The sequence below is a fragment of the Coloeus monedula genome, assembly GCF_965178545.1.
Source record: "Coloeus monedula genome assembly, chromosome: 8".
Lineage (NCBI taxonomy): Eukaryota > Metazoa > Chordata > Aves > Passeriformes > Corvidae > Coloeus > Coloeus monedula.
In genome coordinates, this window is record NC_138788.1 from 25,924,313 (window position 1) to 25,945,489 (window position 21,177).

Sequence of the window (21,177 nt, forward strand, 5' to 3'; positions counted from 1 at the left end):
TCCCACATGCTGAGAGGAAAATGGGACAGAAACATCCTTTCTTTAAAGAAGGAAAGAGCTGAACCTCCTTTGCCCTGGGTTCCTCCAACCTCCTGTTCATGCTGCCCTTTCAAGGGAAGAAAAAGAGCCCCTCAGTCCAGGCAAATCCTTGCTGGCTAAAGGTGGGGTAGAACTGTGCATTGCCAGAGTGATGAGTCTACACTGGTTGGCGTTTTTTGGACTTTTCCCCCTTTAACATCAATACTTGTAAACGTTATGAAACAGGCATGCAAATTAGGCTGCCTTAAGCCAGCTCGTTTCCATCAGCTCCCCTTGATCTCCAAGGGATGCCAACAAAGCAGCACTTCTTCCCCTGAGGAAGTGCTCTGCAAGCCAGCTGAGCTGCAGATGAGAGTCCTTTCCCGCTCCCCAAGGCTGTGCACTCTGTCCGCAGGGCCTGGCTGGGAGTGGGGCCCTGGCTGCAGGGATGGGGGAGCAGGTCCCACCAGAGCCTCAGAGCCCTCTGGCCTCTTCTCCCTGCTCAAGAGCAGGTTTGGTGGCTCTCCCATGCTTCCCCAATGACTGGGATAAAAAATAACTTCGCTGACAAGTTACACCTCCCCATGCCAGTTGATTTGGGTCCTCACAGAGCACCATGGAGGGCTCCCAAAGGAGCCACGTGCTAAATCTCACTTAGAGCATTGTCTGCCTATGTAGGAACGGATGTATTTTTATTTCTTTTTCCACAGCTTCTATTTCTGGGTGACACAACTAATTTTATGTTTAGGATAAAACAAAAGAAAATCTCAGCAGATTTATTATTTCTCAGATTTTCCTATTATGTTTTCAAGAAGCCAGTTTCCCCTGACGCTGGAGGAAGATCCTAACAAAGAGAAAGAGACAGAAGAAAGGCTGTCTCTTGAATGCTTAAGTCTAAGTCAAGACTGCTCTGGTCCTGCCCTCAGCCACAGACTCCTGCCTCAACTTTTGGGCCAAAGAGTGGGTTTTGGGAGGTGATCCAGATTAAAAAAAAAAGGAGTTGGCTCAAGGGAAGGGGTAGGAGCGTATGGAGGAGGGTGGGACTGCAGTCACTGCAAATTACATCAACTTAAACCGCTGTGCAACCCCGCCCTGAATGCTTGTGCTTATCTTTGAGCTGCTCAAATCCTCTCTTGAATGGTCACAAGAACAGGCAATTCTCTTCCCAGGGTGCAGCGTGCACAGCTGGGCAAGGGGAGGGATGAATGTAGGTTTATTCTGGTAACTGTTTCTTGGGGACAGATTTTGCAAAGATCAAAATGTTCGCACAATCTCTCGTCTTCAGCAGCAATGTTAAACCAGAGGGTATTTAACATGTGTTAAGTGCAGAGATCCTCTCCCGTTGTGTATAACACCACTCGGCTCTCTCCTCAAATCTTCGAAGTTTCTTGGGACTGCCTGCGTTTTGAGGTGACCCAGATGTATGCAGAGAGGTGCAGACCTTACTGGTGCCACTGAGCAGTACCAGAGGCAACACCCCTTCAGAAAAGGGGGAAGCGAGCCCGACTGGTTTGGTGCCAGGCAAGAGGTGCCAGCAGTAAGAGCCCTTCCTCGGTGTAGTGCAGCCCCGAGTTTGTTCAGCTCAACATTACCCCCTTGTGGGTCACAGGTGGAAATTCAGACTGATGCCCGTGCCCAAGCAGGTGGAACTTCCTGTGGAAGTTTTTGCTGCGGCTTAGGCCAGTCTTGCTGGCAACAGATGCACATGTCCTTGAGAAAATGCTTAGTGTCTGAGAGCATCCAGCTGCTTATGATTGGTGTGTGACACCTTCTGAGACCCAAGCACTGGTTACGTGCTTGGAAAGTCCAGCTTGCAAGGGAGGGAGTTTGTTTATTTGCCAATAGAGAAAGCTATGCAAAAGCTTTGACATTGGGAACAGACTTGTGTCTCCTTGCACGTTCAAACTTGCGTTTTTGTCCTTTATGGGACACCCCAGCATATTGGAAAGCGGGGATTCTCTGGGCTGTTCGCAAATGAAGAACTCTTCTGAGTGATGAGTCTCTCCATGAGCTGTTTTCATTGTGGGACTCCTTAGTAAGGTTGGAAAGAGAGCTTTAGTTATTCAGGGGATTGTTATCATTGACATTGATTGACTGCCGAGCTTGTGCTTTGTGTCTTAAATACTTCAAGCTGGTGTAAATCCGTTAACACTGAAAGAAGCAACCCTGCACACTCCAGGCCATTGATTTCCACCTTTCTCTCTCCCTGCTTTGTGCCTGCCAGGGCCATGTAGTGAAGCAGTGGGGACAGGGTGGGATTTCAGACCAACCTGCTGTGGTAAAAGGTTTGTTTAGTTCAGAGTGGCTCCCTGATTTGGCTCAACGTGCAGTTGCTGTTTGCTGACACAGCAAAGCATGGGGGCCAGAGAGTAGAAATTGTCCGTAAAGGGGGATCTGGAGGAGCTGCTGAAGGTTGGACTGCACCGTGGTGGGTTCCAATTCAGGCTCAAGCTACGCCCAAAAAAAGTCTTGGTGTTTTGGATCTTTTCAAGCAGGAGAGAGTCGACAAAGGGATTGAGACAGATGGCTCAAACCTGAGTGGAGTGAGTGCCAAATGTGCCTGGGATGACCTGAGCCGGCCACCAGAGGATGATGAAGACAGCAGGAGCATTTGCATTGGGACCCAGCCTCGGCGGCTCTCCGGGAAAGGTAAGAGGTCCTGGGCCAAGTTGCTGTCATGGCCTTTCTGCTTCTGTTCTGGTGGGTCTGGGCAATGCACTGAGTCATGTAGCATCTTCATGACAAACACCACATGACAAACACCACAGCCATTGGGAGACTCGGAGTGTCTCAGGGGAGCAAAATGGATTTTGGTGTGGCCTGTTTGAGGAAGGCAGGAGGGAGGAAAAGAGATCTCGGCATTGTTTTGTCTAAATGTTTCTTTCAGTTTTTAGGCAAATTGTAATTTGAATCCGCAAAGTTAAACTGAGCACTTGCTGAAACCAGGACTGTAAACATGTGCAAGGTGAAGCAATTGTATTTTCCCAGGCTGTGTTTCCTTTTTAACACTGTCCCTTCTTGGGAGGCAAGTTGGACTGATGCTGCACATTGCTGCAGCTGAACTCAAGGAATTCATGCAAATACGGAACTCTGGAAAGAAGAAATAAAAAACCATGGAGTTCCCCTTCGCAGTGAGATGCCTTCTCAGGGTACAGATGTCATAGTCATTACACAGGCTTGAAATAATGCATATTGCCTTTCAAATGGGTGAAGCAACATAAAATTTGAGGGCTTGAGATTTCCTGGAATTAACAATGGTTTCTAAGGGAATGGCATGTTACTTGTTCTTAAATCCATGGTAAAAATTAGTTAAATGCATACAGTGTTTCTTATGGCTTCTCTGCAAATATTTTTAACTGTACTGGATCTAAAAATGGTGTTTTGCCTTAGCCCTGAAATGAAAAGCCCAAGAGAGGTATACATGATGAAATCTGTATATCCTTCAAAAGATTTTGAAATAATTTGTGGGTTTTGTTCTCTACCTAATTCTCACATTTCTCATAAAAAGATGAGGAAACTTCTAAGAAAGGCAGGAAAGCTTCCTATTGAAAGTATTTGGCCAGTAGACATTTCAGAAAAAGGCAGAAGTATAAAGACTGCATCTGAACTGCATAATTTGCAGCTTATTTTCAGATATGAGCTTGAGGCTAAAGGTTGCCCTGCATAAAAATCCCTTCCTTTGTGAATCTTGTTGTAAATTAATCAACAGATTTCCAAAGCCAATTGCAAAAAAACTTGGAAGCCTTCATACATTCATTTGTTAAAGGAACAAATTCCTGTTATGCCTAATGGGAAAAATTATTTCCAGTACAAAGGCTTGGAAGTGTCAGGAGGTTCTATGAGAGTTACAGAACCAACAAACACCTCATTTATGAAAATTTACAAAACTACTCAGAATTTCTTCATCAGGAGGACTCAGTACCAAAGATTTCAGCTCTCCTTGCCTGCCATAACAATGAAGCCCAAACAAGGGAATGCTGACATTATAAAGTGAAATAACTTCTAAGGAAGTGCAGTAAAGTGTTACCCTGTAACATTTTTCCACTTCTTTCTGAAGGGGAAGAGTTTAGATGAAACACACCTGATATCTTCTTGTGTCTGTGTTGTTTCTGGGGATTCTAAATCATGTTAAAAAAATTCTCTTTGCAGATACAGAGCAAATCAGGGAGACTTTGCGGAGAGGGCTTGAGATTAACAGCAAACCTGTCATACCTCCAATCAATGCACAAAGACAGAATGGGTTGAACCTCGACCGAGCACCGTGAGTTTCACCCTGCACATTCAGATGGTGGAAGAGGAAGGTTAAAGAGCTCAGCGTGGAAAAAAAAGCTAAAGCTGGGTGGGGAAAGACTTGGCAAGGGGAGAGGAAGCTGGCAGTGAATACTTGCAAAGTGCAAAGATAGAGGGAGAAGAATTGTTCAGGTTGGATTAATGGACTAGTGCTCAGGAGGGCAGCTCTTCAGAGGTGTTTTGGACAAACCTTGGTAATGCAGAGTGGCTCTGACTGTTCTGTAGAACCTGCTGTTCATGCTCTACAGTGTTTTAATTCAGACTGGACTGATCTCTATAAAAAGTACTCTGCTGAAATGTGCTGTGGTGTCCAGAGCTAGGTGGCATAGGTGACTGCTGATAATTTTTCCTGAGTATTTTGTTTTCAAGGTCATAATTACAAACCTTTTGGTTAAAATGTTGATTTTTTTTCTTTTTAAGTGACTTTGATCTTGCCTTGCATAAACAGGTGGGTTCTGTCAGTAATTACATGCCAGTAACACCTGGGTCTCTAATAGCAGTAGTCTAACAGGTGATTTAAGTGGGACTAGGTGGGCCTGTAGATACCTCTTGTAACTTTTGACTTAAGTGAATGTATAGGAAATTACCTGTGCTTTCAAGCCATCTGTAGTATCTGCACTTCTGTCTTTCTGGGTTTCTCCCCTTCCCCTCTTAGACTTCAGGTGCTAGTTCAGTGTCTTCCCATCAATTTTAATGTTTTCGTCTGAATGATACAGAAAGACATGCATCTTTGCTGCACTCTTTCATCTTGGTATTTCCTTTGGTTTCTTAGTCTCTGATGAACATTTGTGCCTTCTGCTCTCAAGAGTAAAGATCATAATGAAAACAGTGCTTCCCTGTAGTGCCAGCAGGGACAGCACCCTGCTCTGTTTCAATTCCTGTTTCATTCTTGATTCAAACATTGCATGAGAAAAATATTTCTTGTTGTTGTCCTTTCTTATTCCATTTTGTGGGTGACTTCTGATTTGCCTGATATATGAATGTTGATGAGTTGCCTTTGGGGGAGGCATTACGTGTCAATTGCTGATGCTTTTTACTAGTATGTAATATGAGATATAGGTGCTTATATTAAAAAATCTCAAGTGACTTTATTATTGCTTTAGGAATAATCTTACTTTTGCCATATAGTAATTACATGGAGCCAAATTCTGATCTTTGAGTAGTATTTCTGATCTTTGAGTAGTATTTCTCTGCCTGCAGGTTGGTCACATTGGACCATTGGTTGGTCCCACTGGCCCCACTGAAAAGAATATAAAATTACACCATGTGATTTGCACAAATCACACCTAGCCTTGGAGAGCTCAAAAGTACTGGGCAGGATTTCTCACAGATGCTGGGCTCCTGCATGCATCTGCATGTCCAGTGTAAGCTCTGAGTCCGCAGTGGTTGGGGGTGACCAGAAACATTTTGGGTGCACATCAGGTCAAGGAGGCAGCTGATGGGTAAGCCTTAATGCTGGGAGGCAGTTGTTGCTTAGATAAGAGAGCTTTACGTTACTCAGGGTGAGATAAACAAAGAGACGCTTGATTCAGAGTGGTGAAAGGTTAGCAGAGGTCTAAGATGAAGCACACAAATATTTACCTGGGTTTTTAACTGTTCTGAGACAGAGGAAGGCAGGTCAAATTCAGAGCCTCGTATCTGTGACAGTGCTCTTTGTTGCAAATCTCTCTTACCTGCAGCAGCTGCACACCCACCCTGCCTGAAGCCTGAGTGGTAGGAATGGCAGGTTCCCAGTGTTTGCCTCCTAGGAGGTCAATACATTTCTCTGAGGTCTGTGGTTACCACTGGGGAAACTGCTAGGTAGCCTGGTTCTCCATAAGCACTTCAGTTAAGGAAAGACAGCTATCAGCTGTGTTACTGTGGTGGTACTATTGGAGGGATAGGGCAGATCTCAGCTTAAGACAGCAGTGTGTCCTAGTTCTTTCTTCCTCCATCTTACTGGCTGCTTTAAGAGGAGTTTGGGAAAGGTCTTCTCCTTGTGCAGTTGCTTCTCCTCTCCATGTAGCAGATACAATGGGACATGTTCAATCCATTGACCATACCAAAAGGGGTGGTTTGTGCTGGAAAGCAGTGTTTACTTACAACCTCTGGCTAACTAGTACTTAAATCAGACCTGATGATTACCCTTACTGTGGCTATAACTGATCAGTCAACACATTTTCCAGAACAGTGTGGTATAGATGAAGCAGAAGAGGAAGATCTTGTTATGCCTCTGCCTTCCTTAATGCACTGTCTCAGCATGTCTCATGCATTTGAGCAAAGTTGCTCAATGTGAAATCAGTACAAGAGCATGATATGGAGACTTTCATCTCCAGCTGCTGCACAGGAATGTAACTTAGGAGCTCAGCTTTTGCATGCAGTAATGTATCTACATCCATGTTCCCTCCAGGTACCTGCAGGGGTAAAGGCTGAGACACAAAAGGCACAAACCCAGTGCAGATATAACTGTTTCATAGGACTTCTGAGCACCTGAGATGAAGGACAATTCTGTACATAGATCTAGTCCTTCTGGTGTGATCCTTGCTTGCACTGCTCGAGCCTGGTAGGGCTGGGATTCAGGTCTGTCCTTTGCTGTAAATCTTGTGTAATCAAAGGCAAGTCATTTAGCTATTGAGCTTCAGTTCTGAATCTATAAAATGGGACTAATAACAATGTCATCTTCTTGAGGCACCACAAAGATAAATATGTTAATGATTACGAGGTGCTGGCTGATGGGAAGCAGGCTTGTGTGTAATCATATCCTGCACTGTACACACCAGATCATAAAATATCAAACCCGTGGTTCTTTGCAAGGGTCCTGTGAATAACTGGTGCATTAGAAGTTCTTTAGGAACTTGACAGAAGTGCTCTGTTGGGGCATGGCAAATTGTTTCAAATATGCTTTCCACAGAGAGCACTGCAGAACCCCAGGCTGTCAAATTTGCACCCAACTGACATTAGGATGTTAAAGTCTGACACAGATTCTAAGGGCTTTGTGCAGAAGAGGAATGTGCTGTTTATTTATCATGGATTTGCAACCACCAACTGCTTTCCTAGTAGCTTTCTTCCCTTTCTTTTATCCTAACTCTACCACCCACACACAATAATCTATCAAGGTTTAAAGCAGACAACCTGTTCTGCATTCAGCATCACAAATAGTATCAGAAACACTCAAACAATTGAATATTTGTTTGTATAAAATGTAGAGGATCAAGATTCCGCATAGATTTCCCAGTCTTTGTATAGTTACAGTTTTCAGTGCTTATGCAAAAACCTCACATTGTTTGGTTGCAGATAGGGCTTGATTCAGTGTTTTGGCTCCAGCAAAGCACATACTTACATGTTAAGCATGCATATTACCAGTTGTTCACTGTCCCAGAGTCCTAAAAAAAAGTTCCTTTGAGAAAAAGCTGGTTTCTGTCAAAACCCTGCTGGGCAGCTGTAGTACTTTGATTCATTAGTGTTATTACTGTAGACTGTGTAGCCCCTTTTCTCCTAAGGATATTAATAAAAGCACACTTAAAGCTTAAAACTGCATCGGACATCTGTTTCTCAAAATGACTGTTGGCTCAGTTCATAAGCAGCCATTAAATCAGTTTGTACGTATTAACAAAAGAACATGTAAATTACTCTTTGGAAACATGACTAATCATTTTGAACATAGGTAACCGAATATTCTCAGTTACCACTTGGGAAAATAAGACGTGTATGAATACGAGTGTGCGTTTCAGTGGTGCATTATTTGTTTCTTAGGATCCATCAGCTTCATAGGTGCTGCTGAGACAGACAGAAAGGCAAGGCTCCCAGTCTCCTGAATCGTGCAGATTGACTCTTGTTGGATACAGAGAACTGTTACCCATAGGGGACATTTAAATGTCAGGCTAAACACTGCTGCTGTCAAGGCCTCAGTGGGCTGGAAGCTCCAGATGTCAAAGTTCAGTGACACTTGTGGAGTCTTGCTTCGATCACTATTTAATTTCTTGATTTAATAATTTCTGGGGCCGAGTCTTTGGTTGTCCCTGGTAATTAGCTCTGTGCTCTCCTGTGTGGTAGGTGAGCAGTATCTCCGTGTTACAGATTAGGACAGCAGAGTTAATTTGCCACAGTTGCAGTGAGAACCAGCATTGGGATAAGGGAATTCTTGACCTTTTCCACCCCTCAAGGGCCCCCTTGATCATGCGGCATTGCTGAAATTGATGTTTTTCTGCCTCTTGGCTGACTCTGACTGTTGTGCTGTGAGTTGAGGCATGGAGTAGAAACCTAGTGCTAGCACACTGCATTACTGCATGTGTTGAAGCTAAAATTACCTGTAATTGTTGCATTTCATTGTGCCAGAATTCAGGTATTGCCCACACATGCCCCAGTGTCTGAACATGAGGTTTTAGTGATAGAAGAGGGTCTCTCAAAGCTATTATTTTGATACAGCTTTTCCATCGTGTCTCTGCTGTTTATCACTCTCCCCCTTCTCAAGAAGGATCAAATGGTGTGGTTCACATGCCTGACTCTCATACTTCTGTTTGGGATTTCCCAGGTACCTGTGCTTCTGCTGGTCCCTTATGTATGGTGGTCACTTGTCCAGGGACCCACAGAGACCTCAGATCCTATCTGCATTCAATTTCTAGGCAGAAAGACAGGTTGAGTCTAGGGAAACCTGAACATATGGTAGCCCTGTAGCCGTGCGCTAATTCCATCCAGCCCTGAACAGTTTCCAGCTGTGCAGGGAAATGAAGGCAGGTTCCTGGCAAACAGAGTAGGGAACAACCCTCCGGCAGGTGGGGCTGGCAGGACTGTCCTGGCGGTGACCTGCTGGAGCACTGCACTCTGAGCATCTCAGGTGGTTGCCCTTCCCTTGTGGGAAGAGGGAGGAGTTGTGTCACTCCAGAATTCCTCCTGGGATAACCCCAGACTGTCACATTGTGTGCCCGGTTTGGAGCATATGAGAAATAGCGGCACTGCTTCCAGGGCTGGAGTCCACTGCCCCTGTAGTTCCTCTGACTTGGTAAATAGGGCACACGGATTTCTCCTGTCAGGGAGCATCACTGGGTTAATGCACATTAACAAACTCCACCTGAGCAGCATTTCTGAGGAAGCTCTGACGGTAATACCAAAACGTAGGATTTGCTTGGAGGCGAGTCTGCACTTTGCTTCTCCCAGTTGCACTGTGTTTTCATTCTGCTTTACTTGGGCGGAGAGGAGCTCTTGTCTTTGTAACTGGTTTCCTGTCTTCAGTTCTTGGAGGCAAACTTTACATAAAGAGGAGCATTTCAGCATTCTCTGAAGCTGTCTGGTTCTGGCTAGGCTTTCTGATTCTGCAACCACTAAGCAGTAAGTTTCCAATCCAGTCCTGCTTATTTAGGCATGCTCTCTCATCGGGTCGCCATTCAGTGGTGTCCTGGTTGAGTCAGGAATGCTGCATGGGGGGAGGCAATATACTTTAGGGAGTGTCTCTCAGCATGAGGCTGAGTGCTGGGTGACAAGATTGCAAACTAGAAAAGTAAATGTATAGGAAACCAGTGTCAGTAGAAGTGCAAAGCAGTCACCATGCTAATAATTTGCACCCCTGCATAGCTTTCCCGATCTAAGAATCCAAAAGTGCTTTGCAAACATTGACTTAATCCTTGCAACATCCCTACGTGGAAAAATGTCTCAGTTTTATAGACATGGAACCTGAAGCATAAAACAGTTGTTTGACTTTGCTCATGAGTCTGCAGGGTGCCAGTGGCACAGCCTAAATCTCTCCATTCCAGTTCAGCTGCAGGTCTTGGAACAGTCTGACCCCTGCAAGCTCTGACAGTAGTTACTATGCAGCTTTCCAAAGGGATATGTGAGTGGCAAGAAGATTGTTGCTACTGGCATTGTACTAGCAGCCCTTCCATGCCAGGAAATGCACACAGAACATCGTCACCATCCTGTTTAACCAGGCTGAGGAGCACCCAGGTCTGAGCACTCGAGGTAACCTTGTCTCAGTGTGACCACGGCAGGAGCTGTGTAACCACGTCCTCCGCGGGTCTGCACTTTCCTCTGTGCGTTCCTGACGGCTGCTGTAATTCTGTGTGCCAAGGTGCTTAGGGCTCTTTCCCACAGCTGCTGGATTGCCCTTCAGGGGAAACTGTGGGAAAGAGACTGGAAGATTGTTGGCACTTAAGTGATCTTTGACCATATCTTCATGAGGGAGGGAGGAGGTTTGAAATAGCCACGGTTGGAAAGGGAAGAAGAGGGAGTGGAAGGGGGGGTGTGGGAGGGAAAAAAGGAAAAGTGGCCCGACCTTTTTCTCCCAGCTGTGTAAGCCTGCACTGATGGTTTGCATTTGCTAACTCACAGCACTGAATTTTATATGGAGGGAGCTAGGAGCAATGACAGAAACTAACTTCAGTGTGGCAGTGAGCACCCACTCCTGGAAAGAGCCCCTGCCATGGCCAGCTTCCAACAGCGTATCCTTTGTGATTTTGATACCTGGGAGGGTAGCTTGGAAATGCAGTAAAATTATTCTTTATATCAGCAGTAGTGCTTGGAGGGGAACTGAGACTTCCTTCCTTGACAGATCCATGAGATCAAGTGCTCTGATCATAAAGCAAAACGCAAATGCAAGAATAAATAAACCTTTCTTAATCTGATCAACCTGGCTATTCTTGAATCTTAAAAAATAACTGCCAGTGGTTGCTTGAGAAGGGGTTGCTATAAACATGACTTATAAGGCGGGGACATCCAAACTTTGTGCAACCCAGTGATTGCATTGGCGATTTTCCAGGATCCCCACAGGCTGCTGCTAATTGGCATCAAATTAAGCAGGTTGCAGCCACCCTCATCCTTAATACAAAGGGAGGGCCCCCGGGAGGCTACAGGTTCCAGCGTGTGGCCTTCTCACATCAAGAAGGAACACAGCACACTGGGACATCGAGTCTCTTCAGGCCTTTTCCCCTTATTGACAGATCTGGGGAAGCTGCAGGCTACACTGGACACCTTTGCAATGGCTTGACCACCCTCTCTTTCTCAGAAAAAGAAAAAAAAAATCAAATATGGCTTTGGTTAAGTTCATGTTAATCAGCACTCATGAGACTTAACAAAAAACAACAAACATAATTTCCTCCCTCTCTCCTCCACCCAGAAGCAGACTACTGGTAGAAACCAAAGCTGGAAAAAATAGTTGAAAGTCAGCTAAAGTCACCTTGGTAACTGCAGCAATACACTTGCCCAGAACAGGAGACATCAAACCCAACTACAAACAGCTTTAAGGAAACAAAAAGAATGTAATCATCTAAAGAATTAATCTGACAACTGCCCACGTTTACACCTCCCACAAGCTCCCAATCAGAGGGAAATGCGCTTTAATCTCCTCCAACTCCCCTCCAGTTTCACAAAACACTAGATGTGCAGTCTTTAAACTGGGGCATTTCCGGCATGCTGCTTCCATTTAAATCTGCTGCCTTTCCTAATGCAGCAGCCCTGGCTTTTGCAGGCTTGTTTTTTCTGGACACTGAAGAAACATGAATTTTTCTGTGGGGGTTGGACGACGTATTAAATCCGGAATAGACAAAGTTTGCAACATTTTGCCTGATAGTCAGCTAGACCTTAGTCATAACAAGTAAAACTCCACTGACTTTCGCTGCTGATTTATTTGGTGATGGGGTGGAGGAAGCAAAGACTTACGGGTAACTGACAGTCGTAAAACCAGGATTGTTAGTGTTAGAAATCAAACTTTTTCTACATTTTTTTCTGAGTCTGAAAACTGCAAGCTGTGGATGGCAACGTGTGTTAGGACATGAGCTTTTTATTAATAACAACCTAGAGGTCCTGCTGACCCTTCATCTGGGCTATCACCCTTTGGAAGGGTCAGCACAAGAATTTCCAATCTCAAAGAGAGAATTTTAATGGGTCTTTCTGAGTCCCTGTGTCATGCGACATTTTTCCAAGTCTGAAAGTGATGGCACTGTGGCTTCCTGATGTGTTATGTGAAGTCCACAATACACACTTCTTGTTTAGAAGGGTCTACCTTAGACCTTTAACCTTAGAAGGTTATTTGGTTTCTGCTATTGGAGTTTCACCCTTAATTTTAAATACCTGAAATTGTGTGAGTTCCTCTGAAAGGAAACAAGAGACACAGAGAATGAGAATTTTGGAAAAATTTTGTCGAAAGGATTAATCCTTTCATGTCATTCAAAGTATTAACTACCATTTTGCTTCACCTTTTTGACAGCAGGGCTGGTTACTTATTAATGTGAAGTCATAATTATTGACAGCCCTAAAGTCATGACAGTTCCGTTTGATAGTTATACATTAGTCAACATCTTCTCTTGAGCATGTAATGACAAACGGCATTTGCTGGTTTTAATAAGACTCAGAAAGCTTTGCCCCTTGCCTCCAGAATATTGTCGTCATTCCTATTATTGCGTTTACAACCGGAGGCTGTTTCCCCTCCGGACTGCAGCCCCATTGTGCTCACAGCTATACTGCCTAGCATGGTGCAAACCTAAACACCCACATTCAGCTCAGAGGGATTTGGAGCCCGGGGGTATGGGGAGCTGTCCTGCAGCTCTCTGTCCTGCTGAAGCACAAACCTTACACCATGGATTGCCTGGGAAGGCTGTTCTGGGATGTCCCCATGTCTGGAACGCTTAAGCAGTCCAGGTGAGCAGGGCACAGTCTCTCATCTCTAGCAGTAACATTGTTGTAAAACGGCTGATCCACTCCACAGTGCCTAAACTCTGTGCATTTAGGAGTGCAAGTTTATGGCTTGCTTGAAAATCATGCGTTGCTAATGGCTGACCCTTTTGGTAGGGGCTGATAAATGAATGATTGGAAGCTGTAGACCACAGGCTGACTTTCCCACAGCTCACTGTGTATATAAGATCTGATAAGGAAGTTGAGACAAAGCTTAGCTTAAGGTCAACTGATCATTAATCAACTGTAACTGCACTTCTCAGGTAATCAGCCTGAAAAATGCTGGCCTGCTCCACTCTTTGAAGACCCCACCTAGAAAGAGCTGTAAAATGTTTGCTGAAGTAGATTAAACACAACTTTAAGTGCCACACATAGACTACAAAGCATGTTGTGTCTTTGCTTCAGGGTTAACCCACTAAACTGACACTCTGCTGACTGTCAGTCCATCAGCCCACCCTGTGCATAAGCTGCATCCTGAGCTACCATGTCCCTGCTGGATCCCTTATTACTTTTGTGTGTTGCTAAAGCAGAAAATGGGACATGTTTTACAGTTTTTTTCTTGCAGAGAGCTGCGCTGCTCTGATATCTTTTTTTCTGCATGCCTCTGACCTGGCCATGCAGTGTATTTGCAGGTTGGACCATGAGGTATCAGAGTTTAACTGTTTCAGAGTGGGCAGCTCAGCAGCATGGGTGAGGGGCTCACCTGGGACTAGGGCACCTGGCAGAAGCAACAGGCTGATCTGCACTGGAATTCACACTGAACTGCACTACTATGTATGTGGTTGATGGGAATAATTTTGGGACAGCCCTCAAAGGTAAAATCAAGTAAAGGTGTCATCTAGGTCAGCTCATGAGGGTGAAGCTGATTCTTTACAATCATTTCCACATGTACATTACAGTTCAGCTGGGATGAAGGAAGGATCCAGGCTTGTTTTAACAGTGTTCTCAAATGGAGCCACAGCTTGATAGCCTTGTTGGCTTTTAGTCCTTGTGGCACAGTGGAGGCACATTGCAATGTGGAGTCTCAGTGCCTTCCTGCTTTCCCTGACCCTCTCCTCTGGCAATTCTGTACTGTAGAAACTATCTTAACAAAGTCTTACCTCTGTTAAGTTCATGTGGAATGCCAGGTGACAAAAATATAAATCATTTATCAGACACTTCTCATCAGTTCATGTCATCCATAAAAGTCATAACCCACCCTGTCCTTTATTCCTTGTTCCAGATTGTCAAGTAAGGGATCATGCTGATGCTCTTTGAACATATAAAGTGTTTATGGTCAAGTATTTTGCGATAGATCGTTTTATTATCTAGAGGATTTGGTCTGGCAAAGTTCCTAATCATGTAACAGCATAACCTTGTTGTAGCTTCAGAATATGCTGGTATTGCAGAAAAGAAGGAATAAGAAAGCAAAGTTACCATTGTCTTAAAGCAGCCCGACTTACAAGGGAAAAGAATCTGTGAATCTCCTACTTATCGCATGGAGATGCTGTCTTTTGGCTGTTGCACTTGATTCTGGTGGAAGCAGGAGATTCTCAAAGCCTTTTGGTTGAACTGTGCAAAAAAAGGCACAAAGGACTGGACAGCTCTTTCCTGCAGGCCACTGCCTGAAAAATCCTGAAGAGAAAGCAAAAGCAGGAGGGAGGACACACCTGGTTATTCTTCCAAACCCTTTTATTGTGTTTGGAGTTTTGGACACTTTGGTTTTGCTGCAGTTCTTTCCAGAAATTTATATATATATATATATAAGGGAGGGATGTACCATGTGCATGCATGAATTCAGAGCCTAGGTTGGCAAATCAAGGTGAAGAGCTGCATGCTGGGATTGGTAGTCTGAGCGAGGCTGTCTCTGCAGGAGTGCTGAAAACTCAGATCTGTCTTTGTAACAGTTTTTTCCTGTGTCCTTCAATATTTGCAGACAAAATAGCACACAGTACCAGAATCCTGAATATGTGTGTTTTGTCTGTTCTCTCAGAAGCCGTAAGGACAGTTTGGAAAGCGAGAGCTCAGCAGCCATCATTCCTCATGAGCTGATCCGCACGAGACAGCTGGAAAGCGTGCACCTGAAATTTAACCAGGAGTCCGGAGCGCTCATCCCCCTCTGTCTAAGGTGAGTGAAGCCATCCTCCTCCCCAGCCTGTGCTAACATGCTGCTTTTGCCTTGTGGCATTGTTTCACCATACAGACATGCATGCAATGGGTCTATAAAGGCCAGAGCTTAGATATTTTGCCAAAATACATTAGAAACAGATGATTCTTTGCATGATTCTGTGCTCATCATGTTAAGATTGTTTCTCATTCTTTTTATGTCCTTCAGTGTCTTTTGAGTGCTGAAGCAGGACAGGGTTAGTATGGGGGTTTTTTTAAAAGTCTAATGCTATCAACTCTGTGATAAAGAAGGGATGTCTTAACATACTCTGTCAAAGAAATCCTTTAAGTTATTCATTCTGACTTATGGACTCAGATAAGTGGTTGTGCAAAACCTGTTTGCAATCAGTTTATGCATAGAAGTGTGGGTTTTAGACAAATTATGTCACATTACTGAAGGAGCAACATGTGTGCATACTCTACACATTGTCTTTTGAAGGTAAAGTCTGTGCATATCACTGCCTTCTAGTTTTCCATAATTTCAGCCAGGATTATTTTTAAAAATCCCTGTGCAAATGTTTTAGTCCTTAAGATAAAGATGAACTGTCGGGTCAAGACAGATGATTGTAGGTGATTGAGTTACTTTAGCTTAACGAGTTACATGTTCGTAGTATCAGAGTTAGCAGCAGCAGGTGCAGACTTGCCTGGGCCTGTTGAGAAACCAATGGGAAAGTTAACGCAAATATATTTTATTTTACATCACAAATGTGTGAACTGTCTGTCCTGATCAGTTACCTCAGCTCATCTGACCAGCAGTAACTCATCAAGCAACTGTGACTCTGGTAGGCACTAAATATATTACCTGAAGTTTTCCCTCTTGCATGTTAGAAGCCATGCATGTGTGTCACAGATGCTCTGAGCTAAAATACCAGAGCCATGATTTTCCCTTGCATTGAATGAAAAAAGGGAAGTCATACTGTAGATGGTCGTGTATGTGTTTTCTAGGCATTTGCTCAAATAAATACAGGTGACATTTGTCAAGCACCAGGGCAATTGATTGCTAGGTATTGTCACAGTAGGTAAGTTTGGCCCCAGCAATGAACCTCCTTAGGAATGCATCTTCACATTCCCACACAATGTGGAGTCTGGATTCTCTTCTGTAGTTTCCATCTTACTAGAAAACTGGCAGTCACCTGCCTTTACATACATCAGCAACTCATCATGGGGATAGGCACGAAATGGGATTTAGATGCATTCTAGCTCTAGTAACAAGATCCTGAGATTAAGGAGGAAGATGAGGGGTAACTCCCTGCCTCGGAAGGAGGCTTGTGACCTGCTTTTTGGAGCTAATCATTCTTATATTCCTGAAAAGTTAATAGTTGCTGCCTTCAAAATAGTTTCCCATGCTGATGGCAGAAACAATAGTGGTGCATCTCCACAGTTGTGTTGAACGCCCTCTCGACTCATGCACGTGTGTTTTAATTCCCCAGGGGAAGGCTCTTACATGGACGGCACTTTACATATAAAAGTATTACAGGAGATACAGCAATCACGTTTGTATCAACGGGAGTAGAAGGAGCCTTTGCTACAGAGGAGCACCCCTATGCAGCGCACGGACCTTGGTTACAAGTGAGACAGCCTCCTTCCTGGTTTTCCCCTTTCTTCCTTTACTGTGACCTAAAAATTACCTTGCTAAGGGCTTATGTTGTTTAAAAGTGTAACAAATCTGTATTTTTTGCTGCAACATCTCTCATAGCTCTTGCACAATATTTTCAGTAATTATGGCCTCAAAAAATAATGGTGAAATGTCACTATTTATATTAGTGGAACTCAAATTGATAATTGACTGGAAAATTCAGAAATCATTTGTGAATACAGTACTATCTATTTCCTGAAGTCGGTGAACGCTTTATAGGCTGTATTTATTCTTGATTTCTTCCAGAAAGGAATTTGGGGAGGCAGAGTGGAATGACCTAAACAAGAATGGAGCCAGGGCGGAAGAGCTAGAAAGCTGTGGGACTGTGATCCTGCAAAGCCAAGATCTCAGTTTGACATCATCCCAAATGGGAGAGCAGCACAGAGAGCAATGCCTTTCAGTTTTAGCTCTTTTCTATTGATTCTTTGACAAAAGCTCTTGGTTGCTTGAAGCACCCACACATTTTTTGCACCCACATGTTTTTGGTGTCACAGATATTCCCTGGAAAATCCCCATCTGCTTGGAGTTGAGGGTCAGCCCTAGAGCAGTGATGCACTAATGATCTGACAGTGTAGCACTATTCTACCCTTGAATTTCTTTATGGCTATAAGCATATTTTTGAAAAATAAAAAGCTTGAGGGAGTGTGTTAATGCAGAAAAGCCCATTTCTGAGGCACTGTGTGTGCAGTATGTCCCTGCCTTCACTGTAACTGTAGCATTCCTGCCTCCCCTTCTGTTTTGAAGACAGGGGGCTGTTTCAGCATTGCAATGTTGCAGTTAGCCTTCCAATGACTTGTTTTCATGGCATTTTGCAGCCCACATTCATATGTCTGGAGGACATCATACCTTGGAATCTGTATGACTTGTAAAGGAGCTGATCTTGGCCAGAAGCATCTTGTGTGTAGGGATTTTCAAAGAGCCTGCATGCTTTGATTGTTCTGACTGGAAAGTGCAATGCTCCTGTAATGATTAACACCAAAGAGTCAGGTTTAAGGGTGGGTCATTTGCTGTTGGTTCCTGTGCTTGCCAACACATGATACACAGGATCTTGTGACTGTGTTAACTCCAAACACGAGTGTTTGTTTGCATTTACATCACATCTCAAAATATATTGATGTGTGGAGTAGTCAAGTAACCTCTAAACAGTGAAGAATGGCAATAATTATGTCACCATTCAGACATGTTAACCCTTATGAACCTGGCTGTTTTCATGCCTGTTACTTTGGTGCTGAAAAATGTGTAAGATTTTTGGAGTATGTGGGATGGAAAGGTGAAGAATTGCTGGCTCAGATGGTAGGGAGAAGCAAGTTCCCTTGCTTCTCTCCTACACAAGGTCAGTGTAATGGATCTTCTTGTCTGACATGACCAGCTCTGCTGCTTACCCCTGCCCTGTCCTGTGTTGAGTACAAAGGAGGACAGGCTGAAGGGGGGAGGAAGGGAGGCTAAAAGCAGCATGGGACAGCAGGAGTAGCACCCAGTTGTGAGATACATCTGGGAGTGCCTGAGACTCTTGGCTTAGTATGCAATGGAAGTCTTGATCTGTGCTCAGTCATCCCTTGTGGTGTTGGGAGCAGGGGAGGGGGAGGTTCATGTGGCTTTGCTTCAGAAGTAATAGAAGTTGTGGTGCATAAAATTTCCGAGGAGAGCTGTGTTTGGTTTAGTCCATTGCAGCCTGGGCTGGCTGAGTTGGCAAGCCCTGCTAAGCTTTCACAGCAAGGCCCAGAGAGGATTTTCCTCCTCCCTCGCTTGGGACCCCAGGCACAGCAAGGAGCTCCAAGGAGAATTGGTGGCTGGAAGCACATTACTGCAATGCAGGGTCATGTTGCAAAGACAAGTAAAAGGAGGAACTGTGGAGGAGAGGAGACATGGCAGGCTTTTCCTCCTGTAGACTTTTTCCCTATATTAGCGTAGAAAGAGCCTGAAAAATCCCAGCCTCAACTCTGCAGCAGCCAGAGACTGACTTCCCTTGAGCCTGGGCTTTGGTGCAGTGAGAGCCCAAACCTGCAGACTAAACACAGTACCTCCTGTTTACATCTTGTGGGCTGGAGTGGAGCATGTCCAAGGTGGGACAGGCCAGAGAGCTGCTGTCTATTAGCCCCTGCTGCCCGGGCTGAGCAATGAGCTGAGAGTCACTGGGCTCCGGTGGAGGGTTAGCAGATGACAGGAGTTTGGCAGGTCCCAGCACCATTCCTACCAGACAGGTGTCCATAACACCACTGCAGCTGGTACTCAGCGGGAACCATTTTAGCAGTCTCAGCAGAAAAAGTAAGGAGTCATTAGACCACAGAGATTGTACGCCCCATTTCTATCAACAGTCTTTCCAGGTCACGTTTGAGGCATGTTAGTAGGGGAAGCCTGTCCTGCTGCTGCCCATGCTCTGGGGATGATTAGATTATTTCATTCTCCAGAGCTGTCAAATTGGCACCTTTCCCAAGTACTTGGAATTTTTTTTTTTATTTAAGTAACATTTAATTAGTTCTAAGAAGCTAAATTCTATTAAAGGTCTAAGCATGTTAGGCTGGTTTATTTCTGAACTCCTTCCACTGTGTCATGTATTGTTGAATAGGGAAATTGCTTTAACTCAGAAATGTACAAACCTATTCAAGAAGTCCTCCTTGTTAACACTAGACTCCTGTTTATATGCTAGTTACTGTGGCAAAGTCTCTGATGTGTAACACTTGAATTAACATTACACATGATCAAAGGCTTCCGCGGTTCTTTCTTCCACTCCCCCTTCCCCCAGTGCTGTGACTGCAGAGCCCCCACATTGCCTCCTAAGCACCTCTCCACCGCTTTCCAAGGGGTAGATGTTCCACATGCCCAGGGAAAGACTGTGCAGGAGATGTCTGGCCCCATGTTGGAGGGTTAAGAATGCTGATCATGCAGACAGATTCCAACATAAACTGCCCCACAGTGACATTCGTATTTGTGGTGGCGTGTCCAAGGTTCTTGGTCCAATGTCTGAGCTGTGCCAAGTGTGCAATTCATCACAGAGTGACCTTGTTTGTCTCTAAAACATTCCCAAAGCAAGGTGAGGTTGTGCGTGTTCTCCCTCCCTTACTTTTGTTCCGACAGATGATAGAGGCACTCTGTTGAAATGTGTTACTGATCAAGCCTGTCCCAATAAAGTTGCCTGAGCCTTTAATACATATTAATATTATCCTGGGGTAGTTTATGTCAAAGCCTGTCAGCATGCATCATCCTTTGGGAATTACCATCATTAAGTCTCCAGTGATGGGAGTCAGGACATGCTTCTGCAAAGCTCCTCTGCTTTTATGTGGAGCTCTCTGCCCGTCTAGCACAAAGCAGGCTGTTCTCCCCTCCTGCCTTGCTCACCTGGACTGCTTACTCTCCCCAGAGGGGAGAAGGAGGTTTGTTTAACTCTACCTTTAGATAATTTCTGCTCCTGCTGCTTTAGGCAGTCATTGTTCTAGGCAAGAAGATGACACTCAAGTCTTTGATCATGTGCAACGTACATGTTACGCATCAGATATTGCTGCAGACTCTGACATACAAGCCAATACAGTGCAGTAAAAACAAACCTATAGAGTCCTCATTAACTGTAAAATCTAGCACACAGAATGTAAGAAATATCTCTGCACTTTAGCCTTGCCCCTGTTACACATGTGTATTTCAGTGCAATATCTAATGGAAGAATTATACATATTTTTAACAGAGTGTGCCTGCCTCATTCACTGCACAGAGATGCAGTGTGTTTGGGATATGAATGAGGAGTGTGGAGTAAAGTAGACTGTTGCCTATAGGACTTCCATTTTGTTTATTTGTTAAAATTGGAAAGTGTGTAACGAATGAGGCAGGTAATTGCAGAAAAATCACAATAGTCTTACAGTGAAGCCTGTTAAATGTTGCCCTGGAGAATTGGGTCCTGTTCCTGCCTCTACTACTCTTTTCTTTCTCAGTGCTATTCCAGAGTCTTAAGCTAAAGTGTTCTCACCTGGCAAGTGAGTTTGTGTTCCTCATTTTATGGATGCCCGGCTCAAGACCTGAGGGCTGATCTGTGTTCCCATTGACAGGAGGAGGTCAGGAGGAATTCCCTTGTGGATACCCCTCTGCTCCACAGGGCTAAGTGGACTGGAAAACAGGGATCTGCATCTTGAGATGGGCACTCAGAAGAAGTAGACATTCAGATTCAACTTTCTCTTCCCTCATTTTCCTATGTCTGTTTAGAAGAACCTTCTTCCAGTCATCCTGTGAAGAATGTAATGAATTCAGTGCTTGCCAGGCATTCCAGCTCCACAGATGAACCCCAGAAACAATTTCAAGAAGAGATTAAAATTTTGTTATTGCAGGTCAGAAGAGAGAAAGGATTTCTTTGGGACAAGGGTTCTGCCTGGAAGCTGTGGTCAAAGACCCATGTTTGTCTTCCTGCTCTTGCAGATTTTCTCTGTGACTTAATGTATTAAAATATTAAATCTCTACTTCCTTGAGCC

The 21,177-nt window shown here is 44.4% G+C and overlaps 1 protein-coding gene across 2 annotated transcripts in view; it reads left to right on the plus strand.

Moving 5' to 3' along the window:
- The window catches only part of SUFU (SUFU negative regulator of hedgehog signaling), an 86,407-nt gene that overhangs the window by 51,773 nt on the left and 13,457 nt on the right, over window positions 1-21,177 (plus strand). The window contains exons 7-10 of one of the 2 annotated variants that reach the window (XM_082285781.1): window positions 2,511-2,667; window positions 4,168-4,279; window positions 14,918-15,052; window positions 16,521-16,659. In XM_082285781.1, coding sequence (XP_082141907.1) covers window positions 2,511-2,667; window positions 4,168-4,279; window positions 14,918-15,052; window positions 16,521-16,659 — 543 coding nt within the window. The remainder of the gene's footprint in view (window positions 1-2,510; window positions 2,668-4,167; window positions 4,280-14,917; window positions 15,053-16,520; window positions 16,660-21,177) is intronic. The other variant, XM_082285782.1, reaches the window with a different exon arrangement.